The sequence below is a fragment of the Oncorhynchus mykiss genome, chromosome 18 (genome assembly GCF_057628025.1).
Source record: "Oncorhynchus mykiss isolate SJ-2025 chromosome 18, ASM5762802v1, whole genome shotgun sequence".
Taxonomy (NCBI): domain Eukaryota; kingdom Metazoa; phylum Chordata; class Actinopteri; order Salmoniformes; family Salmonidae; genus Oncorhynchus; species Oncorhynchus mykiss.
In genome coordinates this window covers 66,810,301-66,828,614 of record NC_143039.1, presented here as the reverse complement: position 1 = coordinate 66,828,614, position 18,314 = coordinate 66,810,301, and the positions used below count along the sequence as shown (strand labels likewise).

The 18,314-nt window shown below is 41.6% G+C and overlaps 2 protein-coding genes across 2 annotated transcripts in view; one reads left to right on the top strand and one right to left on the bottom strand.

Annotated features, from left to right (window-relative positions):
• The window catches only part of dync1i1a (dynein cytoplasmic 1 intermediate chain 1a), a 112,300-nt gene extending 108,110 nt beyond the window's left edge, over nt 1-4,190 (top strand). The window contains 2 exon segments of the mRNA XM_090209177.1: nt 532-672; nt 3,963-4,190. Of these exon segments, the coding sequence (XP_090065303.1) occupies nt 532-672; nt 3,963-4,094 (273 nt within the window). The 3' untranslated portion in view covers nt 4,095-4,190.
• Nucleotides 4,191-10,481: 6,291 nt separating this feature from the next.
• The window catches only part of slc25a13 (solute carrier family 25 member 13), a 94,077-nt gene continuing 86,244 nt past the window's right edge, over nt 10,482-18,314 (bottom strand). Inside the window, exon 18 of the mRNA XM_090209176.1 lies at nt 10,482-12,656. Coding sequence (XP_090065302.1) covers nt 12,473-12,656 — 184 coding nt within the window. The 3' untranslated portion in view covers nt 10,482-12,472. The remainder of the gene's footprint in view (nt 12,657-18,314) is intronic.

Genomic DNA, 18,314 nt, shown 5'->3' with positions numbered 1-18,314 from the left:
CACTGCATCTCGCTCTCACTGCATACCCCCCCCTCTCTCTCTCTGCTTCTCTCACTGCATCTCTCTCTCTCTCTCTCTCTCTCTCTCTCTCTCTCTCTCTCTCTCTCTCTGCCCCTTTCGCTCTCTCTCTCACTGCATCTCTCTCTCTCTCTCTCTCTCTCTCTCTGCCCCTCTCGCTCTCTCTCTCACTTCATCTCGCTCTCTCTCTCTCTGCCCCTCTCGCTCTCTCTCTCACTGCATCTCTCTCTCTCTCTCTGCCCCTCTCGCTCTCTCTCTCTCACTGCATCTCTCTCTATCTCTGCATCTCCCTTTCTCTCACTGCGTCTCTCTCTCTCTCTGCCCCTCTCACTCTCACTGCATCCCCCCTCTCTCGCGTGTTCTCTCTCTCTCTCTGCAGCTTTTTAAAATTTGTTTTGTTCACACCTTAAGTATTTCACTGCAACTACATCTGGGACCCTGTGCATGTGACTAAAACATCTCTCTCTACTTCCCTGTCTGACTCATGCTCCCATATCTCTCTGTGTGTTTCAGCACAATAAACCCCTCTACTCCTTTGAGGACAACGCTGACTACGTCTATGATGTCATGTGGTCCCCTGTGCACCTGGCTCTGTTTGCCGCTGTGGACGGGATTGGTCGGCTGGATCTGTGGAACCTCAATAATGACACAGAGGTTTCTGAATGTGTGTGTGTGTGTGATATGGAGAGAGAAAGGCATGTCTCATTCTTTGTCACAGTACTGCGTGTGTGTGTGTGTGTGTGTGTGTGTGTGTGTGTGTGTGTGTGTGTGTGTGTGTGTGTGTGTGTGTGTGTGTGTGTGTGTGTGTGTGTGTGTGTGTGTGTGTGTGTGTGTGTGTGTGTGTGTGTGTGTGTGTGTGTGTGTGTGTGTGTGTGTGTGTGTGTGTGTGTGTGTGTGTGTGTGTGTGCCCTCATCCGTGTGTGTGTGTGTGTGTTTGTGTGTTTGTATCCGTCTTTGCGTGTGTGTCAAAGTGTGTCCCCAGGGCCTCTCATGTTGGACTGGAGCCAAACCACACAGCCCAACACCAGCATTCCCAGCAGCCACCTCTTTGTGTGGGCGTTCCCTTCCCCACAAGCTCTCCCTAAATCAGCCCGGTGACATCTCCTCACCCACTCCCACCAAACGCACCATCAACACTTCCACAACCATCATCATAACGCTCCCTTCTCCTACCCACTGAAACCTTGTGACAGCAATGCTCAAAGGCTCCCACAACCGTCCCCTCCAACAAATGCCCCCTCAACGTTCCCACAACCATCCCCTAACACTCCCCTCTCCTCCCCACTCAAAAGCGGTGACACCAGTACTCAAAACCATCCTCTAACGCTCCTCCAACCACCCCATAAGGCTCTCCTCCACTCCAACTCTGTCCCACCAGCTCACAGCTGTCCACAGACCACTCTTCTTCATCTTCTTCGGTCCCAAGATAAAAATACACCTTTTAGATCTGAGCAGCAATTTGATCATCTCACTTGACCCTTGTTGGCTTCTATCCATCATGTCATCATGTATACGTCCCAAATGGCACCCTATTCCCTATAGTCTACTACTTTTTACCAGAGTCCATCCAAAATGGCACCCTATGCACTACATAGAGTGTAGGGTGCCATTTGGGTTGCAGCTATAGTGATTGATCACAACTGAAGAGATATTTAAGAGTTATTTCTGGCATGTATTGTTGGGGTTACACCATCAGTAACCTCATGGTGCCAGTATGTTGCCTTTCTAGCCCAGTCCTTGGTCTTTGCCTCGCCTTCATTGGCAAGTCTACAATCACCACGTAGCAGTGATTGACATCTAGGTACCTCACCCATAGGTAGGAGGGTCTGATCAGAAAACCAATGCTGAATTTCCGAATTGGTTTAAATTAGGTTAGGTTAGGGCGTTAACGTTAGGGTTATGGTAAGGTTAGGTTTTAGATTTTGGCTAGTTGGTCTGTCAATGGGATGCTGGTCACAAAAGTCCCCTTAGGCCAGGATTTAATTCAAGGTGCTTTATTGAACAGCCCACTAGACAGCCGAACAATGCACCTTTTAAAGGCATTTTCCACAACGTTTGCGTAGATCACATTCACAGTAGCCGCTGCACATGTCATGTCAAGCGTAAATGAAATGAGGTCACTGCTCTATAACATGCATCAGATTGAATCCCAGCCTTAGTCTCTCCCAGGTAGGAGGGCTCCCTCCAGTACTGTGCTGTCACAACAAACTAAACCTTCCTAAGGTGGAGTAACTAAAACACTGCCCCTCTTCCCCAGAGGCTACTGCCCTCTGTCTACGTTGAGTTACTGAGGGGCGAGTAGGGGCGCTGTAGGGCACAGAGGTCACCCTTTCATGGCTCAGGTCAAAAGTGAGATGAAAGGGGTGACCGCTCCCTCTCTTTTTGGCATTTCCACGGATACCATGTCCACAGACCCTCCTCTCTAATTATATATCTGGTCCATGATTGATATTCTCTCTCTTTTTCTGTGTGCGTTTCTGTCTTTACCTCTCCCTTTCTCCACCATTCCTCTCTCCCATGTTTAACCCCTACCCCCGATCCAGCTCCGTGATAGTAGCTGTGACATTTGGGCCTTGGGGTTTGCCCTTTTGGGACTATACCATTGGTTCCATTGTATCACTCAAGCACAACTAGCTAAAGATATCCAATGCTATTTGAACCCAGGTCTGATGGACAGACACACACCCTTAATCCCAGTCTCTAACAGGGACAGGGGACTGGAGAAGGAAAGGGATTGAGCGTACAGTGGGCCCTGGTCAAACGTAGTGCCCTATATAGTAAATAGGGTGCCACTCAGCCACTCCTTCCTTCAGTCTATCTCACATTCCAGCCCTTCAGCAACAGTGTAGTCTGGAGGAAGAGTTCATTAAGGATGGACTGACTGCTCCAACAATGTGCTTTATGAAAAACATTTGGAGACACACACATACATACCCACACACACACAGACAAATACACACACACCCTCTCTCTCTCTCTCTCTCTCTCTCTCTCTCTCTCCGTGTCTCTCTCAAACACACACACAAACACTGCTAGATAGATAGAATGCGAGGAGCCCACAATGTTGCAACAGTCATCATAACAGCATTAGCCTAGCGGTGGAGGGCCTGGTTCTAATTTCCCCTTCACAAACACACAGCCGCTAGTCAGTCAGTCTAATAGCAGCCAGTCTGTGGTTAGCCCTGCTCTGGAGCGGGGAAGCTGTCGTATTAGCCGACGTGATGCCGAGGCTTCTGTCTCCAACGACGACATGTGTCATAAACTAGTCCTATCTGTCAAGTGCAATAGTTCTTCAGCAGGCCCTGATAGCAGACATAATCATATATAGACTGGTCCCAGATCTTGATTGTGCTTTAGACAACCCCTCTGGCTGGACTGCGATAGCTAATGCACATACTGATCTGGGATCAGGCTATTACTCTGGGTCTTCCTCCCAAATGGCACCCTATACCTACATTGCACTTCTTTCGACAAGAGTCATATGGGCCCTGGTCAAAAGTAGTGCACTATGTAGGGAATAGGGTGCAATTTGGGACGAATCTTGGATCATCTGTGTTCATTCCTCCTGAGCAGCCTATAGCCTCCAGGCTGTCCTGAGTGTAGTGGAGGGCTCTAAGAAGATTTATATGGCTCATTAAAAGTTCCATATTGTTATTTCACATGGAGCTGAAGTAGCCATAGTCTACTGTATGAAGACATCAGTCTGTCTGAGAATGTACTAAACAATCTGCAGGTGCTGATGTTATTATACTATTACCGCTATGAGTGAAACCTGAAATAGGAGTGTTGAGTTTATTGCCACTGTCACCTTCGCTTGCTCTTCGGCAGTTCTTAGGAAGGAGCATGTTTGTAAAACACTAATTAATATACTATGCAGGTGAAACTGTATGGATGGGTGGATGTATGAATTGATTCATTGACTGTTGTAACCCTGTGTGCCCAAGGTCCCCACAGCCAGTGTGACTATCGAGGGAGCCTGCGCCCTGAACAGGGTATGTTGGGGGTCGGGGAGCAAAGAGGTAGCCGTGGGTGACTCGGAGGGCCGTCTGTGGATCTACGATGCAGGAGAGTTATGATATGAACAAATGGCACCCTACATAGTTTTTGACTTGGGCCCATAGGGTGCATTGTGTATGGAATAGGATGCCATTATACTGAGTAACAAGAACAGTCTGTAGAGTCTTAAGTCATAAAGATCCAATGCAGCCATTTTTATCTCAATATCATTTCTGGGAAACAATTAAGTACCTTACTGTTTTTTTTATTTTATTAAAATGGTCAAAAATATCTTCTTCGCTAAGAGCTCAAGCAAGAATTTTACTAGGACTGTCTGGGAGTGGTCCGAGTTAGGGCCTAATTGGACAAGCATAATGGGAGGGATATGTAACCTGGAAACTAAATGTTATTGGCAGAGAGGTTTGAAACTCATTGTTATTGGTCTATTAACTTATACCGCCTGGTGATGTTGCCAGGCAGGTCAAAACTCCATCCCACCAAAAGAGACAAACATTTCAGGCTCTTTTCAATCAGCTCTAACACTAAAACGGCCTTATCATAATTTTCTCAACTCCACAGTATTATATTATTATTATGTGTGCATATAAAACACAGGAGATAAGGTTTTCGACTGCACTGGGCCTTTAAGTATACAACCCGTTCTTCTGGAACATGTCCTCTCAGCTCCATGTAAGGGCCTAGTACGTGGTTCATCTCCTTTACTGTGTGTTCATTAACCCGTCAGGCAGCATTGCCATGAATGTTTGTATTTGAATTTCTCTTCTATTCTTCCTACATCCTTCGTTCTTTTAAAACGGCATCCACATTACGTTTACCTCTACCGCAAAGTATTTTTGGGCTCTGGTTTGTGCTTTGTGTGTGTGCGGTGTCTTCTAAATTTAGTCCTCTGTAATGTGGTAATTGGAGAGAGGCTGGGTTTAATGTGTAGTTTCTCAATGATCTGTCCCAAATGGCATCCTATTCCATATTTAGTGCACTGGTTTGACCAGGGCTATGTTCAAAAGCAGTGCACTATGTTCTTAACTGACTTGCCTAGTTAAATTAAGGTTACATTTTTTTATTTTTTTAAATAAAAGGTCTAGCAACAGTGCAACATTTGGGGAAATGGAATGGTGGATTAGCAAGAGTCTTGCTGAACTGTTAGTTATAGGCTACGTCCCAAATGACACACTGTTCCCTATATGGTGCACTACTTTTGACCAAGGCCTATGGGGCTTTCGTCCAGTGTGTAGAGAATAGGGTGCAATTTGAGACACATTGAAGACCTCAATTGAATAGTCCTCACGTCCTTTCTCCTCATCTCCTTCTCAAAACCCATTGGATGAGAAGGCCAGAGGTCCCTCCCCTCTGACCTTCTCCTCCAATGGGATTTGAGAAGGAGACAAGTAGACAGAACATAAAGATCTTCCCTCTGTCATAGTAGGACGTTTATGGCTCAATTATATTATTTTCTAAATCAATGATATCATTACCTGTACAGTATATTCTAGTAATATTACATCACCAGGTCGTTTATGTAAAAACAAATTTGTTCTCGAAGACACCTGGTTAAATAAAGATTAAATAGATATTCCAGCATATAATGATATACTTTAATATCCTGAATTGCATTTTCAGGGGATAAAATATCCCTGGTGTGTGAGATGGCATACACACTGAGATGTACAGAAATATATGGAATGAATATGTGGATAGTTTCTTGTCACTGTTTTGTTTTGTGTTCATGTAGCGTGACCTCGTTAAGTGCTCAGTAAATACCTTAATTGGCTTTCCTTGTAACTTGTAATTGATTGTAATTCCCTTAAACTATACCATGGGTGCCAGCGGGTTTCTGCTTTAGCCAACTTGACTTGTCGCCATCTTGCCAAACCACGTAGCTACAGCCGTTGAATACAAAACAATCAGATCCCCAGGTCTATAAAAGATGTTCCTTAGCAAAACTCATAGGCTATATGAAGCACTACAATATCCAATCGTAGATCTTCTTAGAACAATAGGCTATGACATGACATGACACACTCTCACTATCTGGTTACATTTTTCTATTTTCTTTTCAATTGTGTTATTGACTGTACGTTTGTTTATTTGTAACTCTGTGTTGTTGTTTGTGTCGAACTGCTTTGCTTTATCTTGGCCAGGTCGCAGTTGTAAATTAGAACTTGTTCTCAACTGGCCTGCCTGGTTAAATAAAGGTGAAATAAAAAAAATGCTCTTCGGGCCTCCCGGGTGGCACAGTGGTTAAGGGCCACCAGAGACTCTGGGTTCGCACCCAGGCTCTGTCGTAACCGGCAGCGACCGGGAGGTCCGTGGGGCGACGCACAATTGGCCTAGCGTCGTCCAGGTTAGGGAGGGTTTGGCCAGTAGGGAAATCCTTGTCTCATTGCGCACCAGCGACTCCTGTGGCGTGCCGGGCGCAGTGCGCGCGCTAACCAAGGTTGCCGGGTGCACGGTGTTTCCTCCGGCTTCCGTGTTGGATGCACGCTGTGTTAAGAAGCAGTGCGGCTTGGTTGGGTTGTGTATCGGAGGACGCATGACTTTCAACCTTTGTCTCTCCCAAGCCCGTACGGGAGTTGTAGCGATGAGACAAGATAGTAGCTACTAAAACAATTGGACACCACGAAATTGGGGAGAAAAAGGGTGAAAAAAAATAATACCAAAATGCTCTTTTGTGCTCTTCGTCCCAAATAACTCCCTATTCCCTATTTAGTGCAATACTATGGGCTCTGGTTAAAAGTAGTGCACTAAATAGGGAATCGGGTGCTATTTAGGACCCCTGGGGTCCTCTAAAAGCTTTGGGCCTTGTCACAGAAAACATCTTAAGTGTTTTCCTTAAGGGTTTACCTTAAGGAATAATTACCTAAGGGAATTGTTTAAGGGCATTGCATAAAGCCCCTCAAATATTTATTTAGGTAAGGGCATACAGCGCATTTTCCACATTTTCTTACATTACAGCCTTATTCTTATTCTTATTTTTTTCCCTTCATCAATCTACACACAATACCCCATAATTACAAAGCAAAATGTACTTATGCGAATGTACTTATAATAAAACACTGATATCACACTTATTTAAGTATTCAGACCATTTACTCAGTACTTTGTCTTCAGGCCCCTTGACTTTTTCCACATTTTGTTACGTTTTAGCCTTAATATAAAATTGATTAAATAGTTTTTTTCCCACATCAATCTAAAAACAATACCCCATAATGACGAAGCAAATGTATTATAAAAACTGAAATATCACACTTACATAAGTATTCAGACCCTTTACTCAGTACTTTGTTGAAGCACCTTTGGCAGCGATTACAGCCTTGAGTTTTCTTGGGTATGATGCTACAAGTTTGGCATGCCTATATTTGGGGAGCTTCTCCCATTCTTCTCTGCAGATCCTCTCAAGCTGTCAGGTTGGATGGGGAGCGTCGCTGCACAGCTATTTGCAGGTCTCTCCAGCGATTTTCAAGTCCATGCTCTGGCTGGGCCACTCAAGGACATTCAGAGACTAGGTTACCTTGGTTTCATCAGACCAGATCATCTTGTTTGTCATGGTCTGAGTCTTTAGGTGCCTTTTGGCAAACTCCAAGCGGGCTGTCATGTGCCTTTTACTGAGGAGTGGCTTCCATCTGGCCACTATACCATAAAGGCCTGATTTGTGGAGTGCTGCAGAGATGGTTGTCTTTCTTGAAGGTTCCATCCCCAAAGAGGAACTCTGGAGTTCTGTCAGAGTGACCATCGGGTTCTTGGTTACCTCCCTGACCAAGGCCCTTCTCACCCGACTGCTCAGTTTGGCCGGGCGGCCAGCTCTAGGAAGAGTCTTGGTGCTTCCAAACATCTTCCATTTAAGAATGATGGAGGCCACTGTGTTCTTCAATGCTGTAGACATTTGTTGGTACCTTTCTCCAGATCTGTTCCTCGACACATTCCTGTCTCGGAGCTCTACGGACAATTTCTTCGGCCTCATGGCTTGGTTTTTGCTAAGACATGCACTGTGGGACGTTATATAGATAGATAGGTGTGTGCCTTACCAAATCATGTCCAATCAATTTAATTTACCACAGGTGGACTCCAATCAAGTCGTAGAAACATCTCAGGATGATAAATGGAAACAGCATTCATCTGAGCTCAATTTCGCGTCTCATAGCAAAGGGTCTGAACACTTATGTAAATAAGGTATTTCTGTTTTTTAATACATTTTCAGAAATGTCGAAACCTGTTTTTGCTTTGTCATTATGGAGTATTGTGTGTAGATTTTTCCATTTTTTACCTTTATTTAACTAGGCAAGTCAGTTAAGAACAAATGTTTTTTTTCAATTACGTCCTAGGAACAGTGGGATTTTTACCTTGTCAGCTCAGGGATTCGATCTTGCAACCTTCCGGTTACTAGTCCAACGCTCTAACCACCAGGCTACCTGTCGCCCCAAAAGATTGATTACTTTCCGAATGCACTGTACATAAGAGGTTTTACGGTAGTTTGAAGGCATACAGTTGAAGTCGGAAGTTTACATACACCTTAGCCAAATACATTTAAACTCAGTTTTTCCCCATTACTGACATTTAATCCTAATGAAAATTCCCCATCTTTATTAAATTAGGATCACCACTTTATTTTAAGAATGTGAAATGTCAGAATAATAGTAGGGAGAATGATTTATTTCAGCTTTTACTTCTTTCATCACATTCCCAGTGGGTCAGAAGTTTACATACACTCAATTAGTATTGGTAGCATTGCCTTTAAATTGTTTAACTTGGGTCAAACGTTTCGGGTAGCCTTCCACAAGCTTCCTACAATAAATTGGGTGAATTTTGGCCCATTCCTCCTGACAGAGCTGGTGTAACTGAGTCAGGTTTGTAGGGCTCCTTGCTCGCACACGCTTTTTCAGTTCTGTCCACACATTTTCTATAGGATTGAGGTCAGGGCTTTGCGATGGCCACTCCAAAACCTTGACTTTGATGTCCTTAAGTCATTTTGCCACAACTTTGGAAGTATCCTTTAGTCATTGTCCATTTGGAAGACCCATTTGCGACCAAGCTGTAACTCTTGACTGATGTCTTGAGATGTTGCTTTAATATATCCATATAATTTTCCATCCTCATGATGCCATCTATTTTGTGAAGTGCACCAGTCCCTCCTGCAGCAAAGCACCCCCACAACATGATGCTGAAACCCCCGTGTTTCACGGTTGGGATGGGTGTTCTTCGGCTTGCAAGGCTCCCCCTTTTTCCTCCAAACACAATGATGGTCATTATGGCCAAACAGTTCTATTTTTGTTTCATCAGACCAGAGAACATTTCTCCAAAAAGTACGATCTTTGTCCCCATGTGCAGTTGCAAACCGTAGTCTGGCTTTTTTATGGTGGTTTTGGAGCAGTGCCTTCTTCCATGCTGAGCGGCCTTTCAGGTTATGTCAATATAGGACTCGTTTTACTGTGGATATAGATACTTTTGTACCGGTTTCCTCCAACATCTTCACAAGGTCCTTTGCTGTTGTTCTGGGATTGATTTGCACTTTTCACACCAAAGTACATTAATCTCTAGGAGACAGAACTCGTCTCCTTCCTGAACGGTATGATGGCTGTGTGGTCCCATGGTGTTTATACTTGCGTACTATTGTTTGTACAGATGAACGTGGTATCTTCAGGCATTTGGAAATTGCTCCCAAGGATGAACCAGACTTGTGGAGGTGTACAATTTTCTTTCTGAGATCTTGGCTGATTTCTTTTGGTTTTCCCATGATGTCAAGCAAAGAGGCACTGAGTTTGAAGGTAGGCCTTGAAATACATCCACAGGTACACCTCCAATTGATTCAAATGATGTAAATTAGCCTATCAGAAGCTTCTAAAGCCATGAAGTCATTTTCTGGAAATGTCCAAGCTGTTTAAAGGCCAGTCAACTTAGTGTATGTAAACTTCTGACCCACTGGAATTGTGATACAGTGAATTATAAGTGAAATAATCTGTCTGTAAACAATTGTTGGCAAAAATGCTTGTGTCATGCACAAAGTAGATGTCCTAACCGACTTGCCAAAACTATAGTTTGTTAACAAGACAATTGTGTAGTTTGTTGAAAAACGAGTTTCAATGACTCCAACCTAAGTGTATGTAAACTTCTGACTTCAACTGTACGTCTGTGAGGGTTATTGCACTGTTCAATGACTACAGGCCTAAGCAACAAATTCCGGTTTAGCACGTTATTTCGTATAAGTGCTACGTGAACTGTAATGAACAAAAGAGACATATTGAAAGCCGCTGTCTATCGTGATACCCGCCAATAAATCATGTCTGAAGAACTGTTAGCTTGTTTACTTGTTGTTGTTGTTTAGCTACTGTAATTATAGTGTCACAAGTTGGCTGTTGTGATTCTGTCCTCGTCTCCACTGCCAGGCTTCAAGCTTTTCTCTGACTTGTCGCACCATAACATACCACCTTGTCAAAGAACACATGTGCACACACTTTGTTCACTAACATTTAATTTCATTAGTACATATACATATTGCTGCCATGCATACAGTAAGGCACAATTATCACACCATATTCTACTTCTCTCCTGTACTGTACAAGTTTAAATCCGGATGTCTTTCGTGACACCATTGGGCTGTTCCAGAAAGCTGGATAAATACGTTAGCCAGCTAACTGTCCAACATTGCTTAAAATAATGAGATATTTTGAGAAATATAGACTTAGGGCTCTGTTCAGTCTGTATTGCTGAAGCGTTACAGATTGTGTACTAGAAATGTAAAGGTAATTTGTGATAGGGCCGACATACGCAGCGTTTACGGTGAATGCAGTCGCTGTGACCACAAGAACATTGCCTTTAATTGTCAATTACGCTTTAAAGCTGAACGGTGATATGGATTGAATAGAGCCCTTCAAATTGACAAGATATAATTGACTCGGCAACAACAACCAGAATACAAATGAAAATAATATGTGGTTGTTTATCAAAGTTAACTGGATAATTTCATAATCCTGCTTTCTGGAATACCCCACATCTCTCTACTCTCTCCCCCTGCTCTGTTGTACCCTGATGATTCTTTAAACAGAAAATTATACAACACACAGCCCAGTTTGATGTGACTGAGACAACTAAGGATAGCAGACAGTCACTACAATACCATAGTAGGTGTAGTGGTAATACCTTGTGCAAGTGGTGGTAATAGTAAACAGTATATTACCTTCAAGCGTTTTGGTTGGTCAATCTTTTATGTTTTCTCACAAATGAAGTTCAAGATCAAGATTATTAGTTTCTTCTCAGTATCCAAAAAGCGACTTGGTGAACTGTATCGATATGTAAATGTGTCTCTCTGTTCCGTTCTCATATGTACAGTAGAACCGTCATTCGGATGTGTCTCTGTTCCGTTCTCATATGTACAGTAGAACCGTCATTCAGATGTGTCTGTTCCGTTCTCATATGTACAGTAGAACCGTCATTCGGATGTGTCTCTGTTCCATTCTCATATGTACAGTAGAACCGTCATTCAGATGTGTCTGTTCCGTTCTCATATGTACAGTAGAACCGTCATTCATATGTACAGTAGAACCGTCATTCATATGTACAGTAGAACCGTCATTCATATGTACAGTAGAACCGTCATTTGGATGTGCGTACTTGTGCTACTATCCCCATCCTGCGGATAGGGCTCATTCTGTTTGGTATCTATCAGACTCTCAGGTGGAAGACAGTAAAAGCACCATCATATAAAGTGATGGTTAGACCAAGATTCAATCAAAGGCACGTTGTAGACGAGCACATTGAACTGTCAAGTGTATTTTAAAGAGATGGCCTTCATGGTAAATACGGTACATGTCGGCTCAAGTGTAAATTACCTTTAAAAGCAAGTGCAATGCACATGTTGACAATGCACATGTTGACAATGCACATGTTGACAATGCACATGTTGACAGTGCACATGTTGACAATGCACATGTTGACAATGCACATGTTGACAATGCACTTTTGAATGAGTCCCGGCCTTAGTGATGATGTAATGAAAGAAAGCAGTCCAGGTCTAATTCAAGTCATGGCCAGCCCCTCCACTACTGTGCATATTACTGTATGAAAAGACAAACTGGAACACTACTCTAGACACACATTGTCAGTACTGTAGATATCACTTGATCTTCACAATAAGACTGACTCAAAAAGTAATCTTTACGGGTAGCTAAGACTAAAACAGAAGCTAAAACAACGTTTTTGTGTTTCTAGACCATGATGTAGAAAGGTACATTTCTGAAGATCATAATAGCTTTAAAAAATTCTCATCAACTAAACCAGACACATATTTATCTTTAAAGCCTAGAGAGGCAGATCATACTACTCACAATGTGCTTCTCTTTCGGGTGGAATATTCCAAGTGCTCGACTAGCTGGGGGTGGGAGGGAGAGGGTGTAATGATTGCACGTGTGCTATTCTGCCCCCTATGTGTGGGCAGAGGGGGTTCAATTCAAGGGGCGTCCTTCTTGGACCGGGGGGTTACGTGAACGTTGTATCTTGGGAGGTGGAGTCCAAATTTGCTCTCGGTGCCAGCGAACGTGGCCACGGCCAACCTGAAACCTCCAATGTGGTCGGGGCTGGGCGCCGGCAGGCTGATGCGAGACTTGGGAGTCGGCTCCGAACCAGACGGCTTTCTGTGGTGTGGAGAGAGAGCGGGGAAGGACGAGGAGAGCGGGAGGGGTGGAGGTACAGGGAGAGACGAGGAGAGCGGGAGGGAGGGAGGATGAGAGAAAACGGGAGGGAGGAGAAAAGGGGGAAGAGAAAGAGGGAGGGAGTAGAAAGGGAGAGACAGAAAGGGAAGGAGAATGGGGGAGAGAGAAAAGGATAAAGGAGAGAGGAGAGAAAGAGAGAGGGAGTAGAAAGGGAGAGACAGAAAGGGAAGGAGAACGGGGGAGAGAGGCAAGGATAAAGGAGAGAGGAGAGAAAGAGGGAGGGAGGGAGTAGAAAGGGAGAGACAGAAAGGGAAGGAGAACGGGGGAGAGAGGCAAGGATAAAGGAGAGAGGAGAGAAAGAGGGAGGGAGTAGAAAGGGAGAGACAGAAAGGGAAGGAGAACGGGGGAGAGAGAAAAGGATAAAGGAGAGAGGAGAGAAAGAGAGAGGGAGTAGAAAGGGAGAGACAGAAAGGGAAGGAGAACGGGGGAGAGAGGCAAGGATAAAGGAGAGAGGAGAGAAAGAGGGAGGGAGGGAGTAGAAAGGGAGAGACAGAAAGGGAAGGAGAACGGGGGAGAGAGGCAAGGATAAAGGAGAGAGGAGAGAAAGAGGGAGGGAGGGAGTAGAAAGGGAGAGACAGAAAGGGAAGGAGAACGGGGGAGAGAGAAAAGGATAAAGGAGAGAGGAGAGAGAGGGAGGGAGGGAGGGAGGGAGTAGAAAGGGAGAGACAGAAAGGGAAGGAGAACGGGGAGAGAGGCGAGGATAAAGGAGAGAGGAGAGAAAGAGAGAGACCGAAAAAAGAGAAACAGAAAGTGGAAGGGACAAGAGAAGGAGAGAGATTTTATATTAAACATTGTCCACCACAAAAAATAAACATCTTAGTTGAATATTAAGACTGGGCGAGAGGGCTATTTTTTCCCAGAGCACACGAACCAGAAATAAATGAATATCCCACAATGGTTTCATACTCCCTTCAGTGATATCTTTCCAATACGTACAGGGAACATATTTCAAACCCACACTACACCATCCAGCAGTACAGTATTCACATTGAACACAGTCTGTGAAGACAACACAGTATGCACATTGGATATTTACAGTACATAGGGGTTTGCATAATAAATGGAAGTTGTTCTGACTTTCCAAAGGGCTGTAAACAGTCCAATATACTGGATCTCTTGATTTCCTGGTTTAGTAAGTAAGAGTTGTTGGTGGTGGTGGACCAATTATACCATGCCAATTTCAAGTATATTTCTGTTAAAGAATATTAAGGATATTATGGTCAGTTAACTCATTGATCCTGCTTTCTGGAAGAGCCCCAAAGTATTTACAACATTCTGTCAGTACCACTATATACAGTATAAAGTATTGACAACATTCTGTCAGTAACACCTATATGTACAATATAAAGTACTGACAACATTCTGTCAGTACCACCACCTATATATACAGTATAAAGTATTGACAACATTCTGTCAGTACCACATATGTACAGTATAAAGTACTGACAACATTCTGTCAGTACCACCACCTATATATACAGTATAAAGTATTGACAACATTCTGTCAGTACCACCACCTATATATACAGTATAAAGTATTGACAACATTCTGTCAGTAACACCTATATGTACAGTATAAAGTATTGACAACATTCTGTCAGTACCACCACCTATATATACAGTATAAAGTATTGACAACATTCTGTCAGTACCACCACCTATATATACAGTATAAAGTATTGACAACATTCTGTCAGTACCACCACCTATATATACAGTATAAAGTATTGACAACATTCTGTCAGTACCACCACCTATATATACAGTATAAAGTATTGACAACATTCTGTCAGTACCACCACCTATATATACAGTATAAAGTATTGACAACATTCTGTCAGTAACACCTATATGTACAGTATAAAGTACTGACAACATTCTGTCAGTACCACCACCTATATATACAGTATAAAATATTGACAACATTCTGTCAGTAACACCTATATGTACAGTATAAAGTATTGACAACATTCTGTCAGTAACACCTATATGTACAGTATAAAGTATTGACAACATTCTGTCAGTAACACCTATATGTACAGTATAAAGTACTGACAACATTCTGTCAGTACCACCTATATGTACAGTATAAAGTACTGACAACATTCTGTCAGTAACACCTATATGTACAGTATAAAGTACTGACAACATTCTGTCAGTACCACCTATATGTACAGTATAAAGTATTGACAACATTCTGTCAGTACCACCTATATGTACAGTATAAAGTACTGACAACATTCTGTCAGTACCACCACCTATATATACAGTATAAAGTATTGACAACATTCTGTCAGTAACACCTATATGTACAGTATAAAGTACTGACAACATTCTGTCAGTACCACCACCTATATATACAGTATAAAGTATTGACAACATTCTGTCAGTAACACCTATATGTACAGTATAAAGTACTGACAACATTCTGTCAGTACCACCTATATATACAGTATAAAGCATTGACAACATTCTGTCAGTACCACATATGTACAGTATAAAGTACTGACAACATTCTGTCAGTACCACCACCTATGTATACAGTATAAAGTATTGACAACATTCTGTCAGTACCACCACCTATGTATACAGTATAAAGTATTAACAACATTCTGTCAGTACCACTATATACAGTATAAAGTACTGACAACATTCTGTCAGTACCACCACCTATGTATACAGTATAAAGTATTGACAACATTCTGTCAGTACCACCACCTATGTATACAGTATAAAGTATTAACAACATTCTGTCAGTACCACTATATACAGTATAAAGTACTGACAACATTCTGTCAGTACCACCTATATGTACAGTATAAAGTACTGACAACATTCTGTCAGTACCACCTATATGTACAGTATAAAGTACTGACAACATTCTGTCAGTAACACCTATATGTACAGTATAAAGTACTGACAACATTCTGTCAGTACCACCTATATGTACAGTATAAAGTATTGACAACATTCTGTCAGTACCACCTATATGTACAGTATAAAGTACTGACAACATTCTGTCAGTACCACCACCTATATATACAGTATAAAGTATTGACAACATTCTGTCAGTAACACCTATATGTACAGTATAAAGTACTGACAACATTCTGTCAGTACCACCACCTATATATACAGTATAAAGTATTGACAACATTCTGTCAGTAACACCTATATGTACAGTATAAAGTACTGACAACATTCTGTCAGTACCACCTATATATACAGTATAAAGCATTGACAACATTCTGTCAGTACCACATATGTACAGTATAAAGTACTGACAACATTCTGTCAGTACCACCACCTATGTATACAGTATAAAGTATTGACAACATTCTGTCAGTACCACCACCTATGTATACAGTATAAAGTATTAACAACATTCTGTCAGTACCACTATATACAGTATAAAGTACTGACAACATTCTGTCAGTACCACCACCTATATATACAGTATAAAGTACTGACAACATTCTGTCAGTAACACCTATATGTACAGTATAATATTATTAACAACATTCTGTCAGTACCACCTATATATACAGTATAAAGTACTGACAACATTCTGTCAGTACCACATATGTACAGTATAAAGTACTGACAACATTCTGTCAGTACCACCTATATGTACAGTATAAAGTACTGACAACATTCTGTCAGTAACACCTATATGTACAGTATAAAGTACTGACAACATTCTGTCAGTACCACCACCTATGTATACAGTATAAAGTATTGACAACATTCTGTCAGTACCACTATATACAGTATAAAGTACTGACAACATTCTGTCAGTACCACCACCTATATATACAGTATAAAGTACTGACAACATTCTGTCAGTAACACCTATATGTACAGTATAATATTATTAACAACATTCTGTCAGTACCACCTATATATACAGTATAAAGTACTGACAACATTCTGTCAGTACCACCTATATGTTATTAACAACATTCTGTCAGTACCACATATGTACAGTATAAAGTACTGACAACATTCTGTCAGTACCACATATGTACAGTATAAAGTACTGACAACATTCTGTCAGTACCACCTATATGTACAGTATAAAGTACTGACAACATTCTGTCAGTACCACCTATATGTACAGTATAAAGTACTGACAACATTCTGTCAGTACCACCTATATGTACAGTATAAAGTACTGACAACATTCTGTCAGTACCACCTATATGTTCAGTATAAAGTACTGACAACATTCTGTCAGTACCACTATATGTACAGTATAAAGTATTGTCAACATTCTGTCAATACCTATATTTACAGTATAATAGTATTGTCAACATTCTGTCAATACCATTATGTACAGTATAATAGTATTGTCAACATTCTGTCAATACTGCTCTATGTACATTATAATAGTATTGTCAACATTCTGTCAGTACCACTATATGTACAGTATAAAGTATTGTCAACATTCTGTCAGTACCACTATATGTTCAGTATAAAGTATTGTCAACATTCTGTCAATACTGCTCTATGTACATTATAATAGTATTGTCAACATTCTGTCAGTACCACTATATGTACAGTATAAAGTATTGTCAACATTCTGTCAATACCTATATGTTCAGTATAAAGTATTGTCAACATTCTGTCAATACCATTATGTACAGTATAATAATATTCTTCAACATTCTGTCAATACTGCTCTATGTACATTATAATAGTATTGTCAACATTCTGTCAATACCACTATGTACAGTATAAAGTATTAAAAACATTCTGGCAGTTCCACCTATATTTACGGTATAATATTATTTCCCATTCTGTCAGTACCACTATATGTACAGTATAGAATATTGACCATTCTGTCAATACCACTATATGTACAGTATAGAGTATTGACCATTCTGTCAGTACCACTATATGTACAGTATAGAGTATTGACCATTCTGTCAGTACCACTATATGTACAGTATAGAGTATTGACCATTCTGTCAGTACCACTATATGTACAGTATAGAGTATTGACCATTCTGTCAGTACCATTATATGTACAGTATAGAGTATTGACCATTCTGTCAGTACCACTATATGTACAGTATAGAGTATTGACCATTCTGTCAGTACCACTATGTACAGTATAGAGTATTGACCATTCTGTCAGTACCACTATATGTACAGTATAGAGTATTGACCATTCTGTCAGTACCACTATATGTACAGTATAGAATATTGACCATTCTGTCAATACCACTGTATGTACAGTATAGAGTATTGACCATTCTGTCAGTACCACTATGTACAGTATAGAGTATTGACCATTCTGTCAGTACCACTATGTACAGTATAGAGTATTGACCATTCTGTCAGTACCACTATATGTACAGTATAATGAGTGAATGGAATGTATTTGGTGATGCTTGTCCTAACAGTCTCCCCTTACCCTCCTGTCTCTGTCTCTTATTGGTCAATGGAACATTAGTGCATTCTAAAGAGTGACCAATTTGCTCCTCCAGGGAAAATGAGCTCATTTCTACCCCAAAAATCTGAAAAGAGAAAGATCCCAAGTCAAAGTGATTCTCTCTGCACTGCTTCACTCTCTGT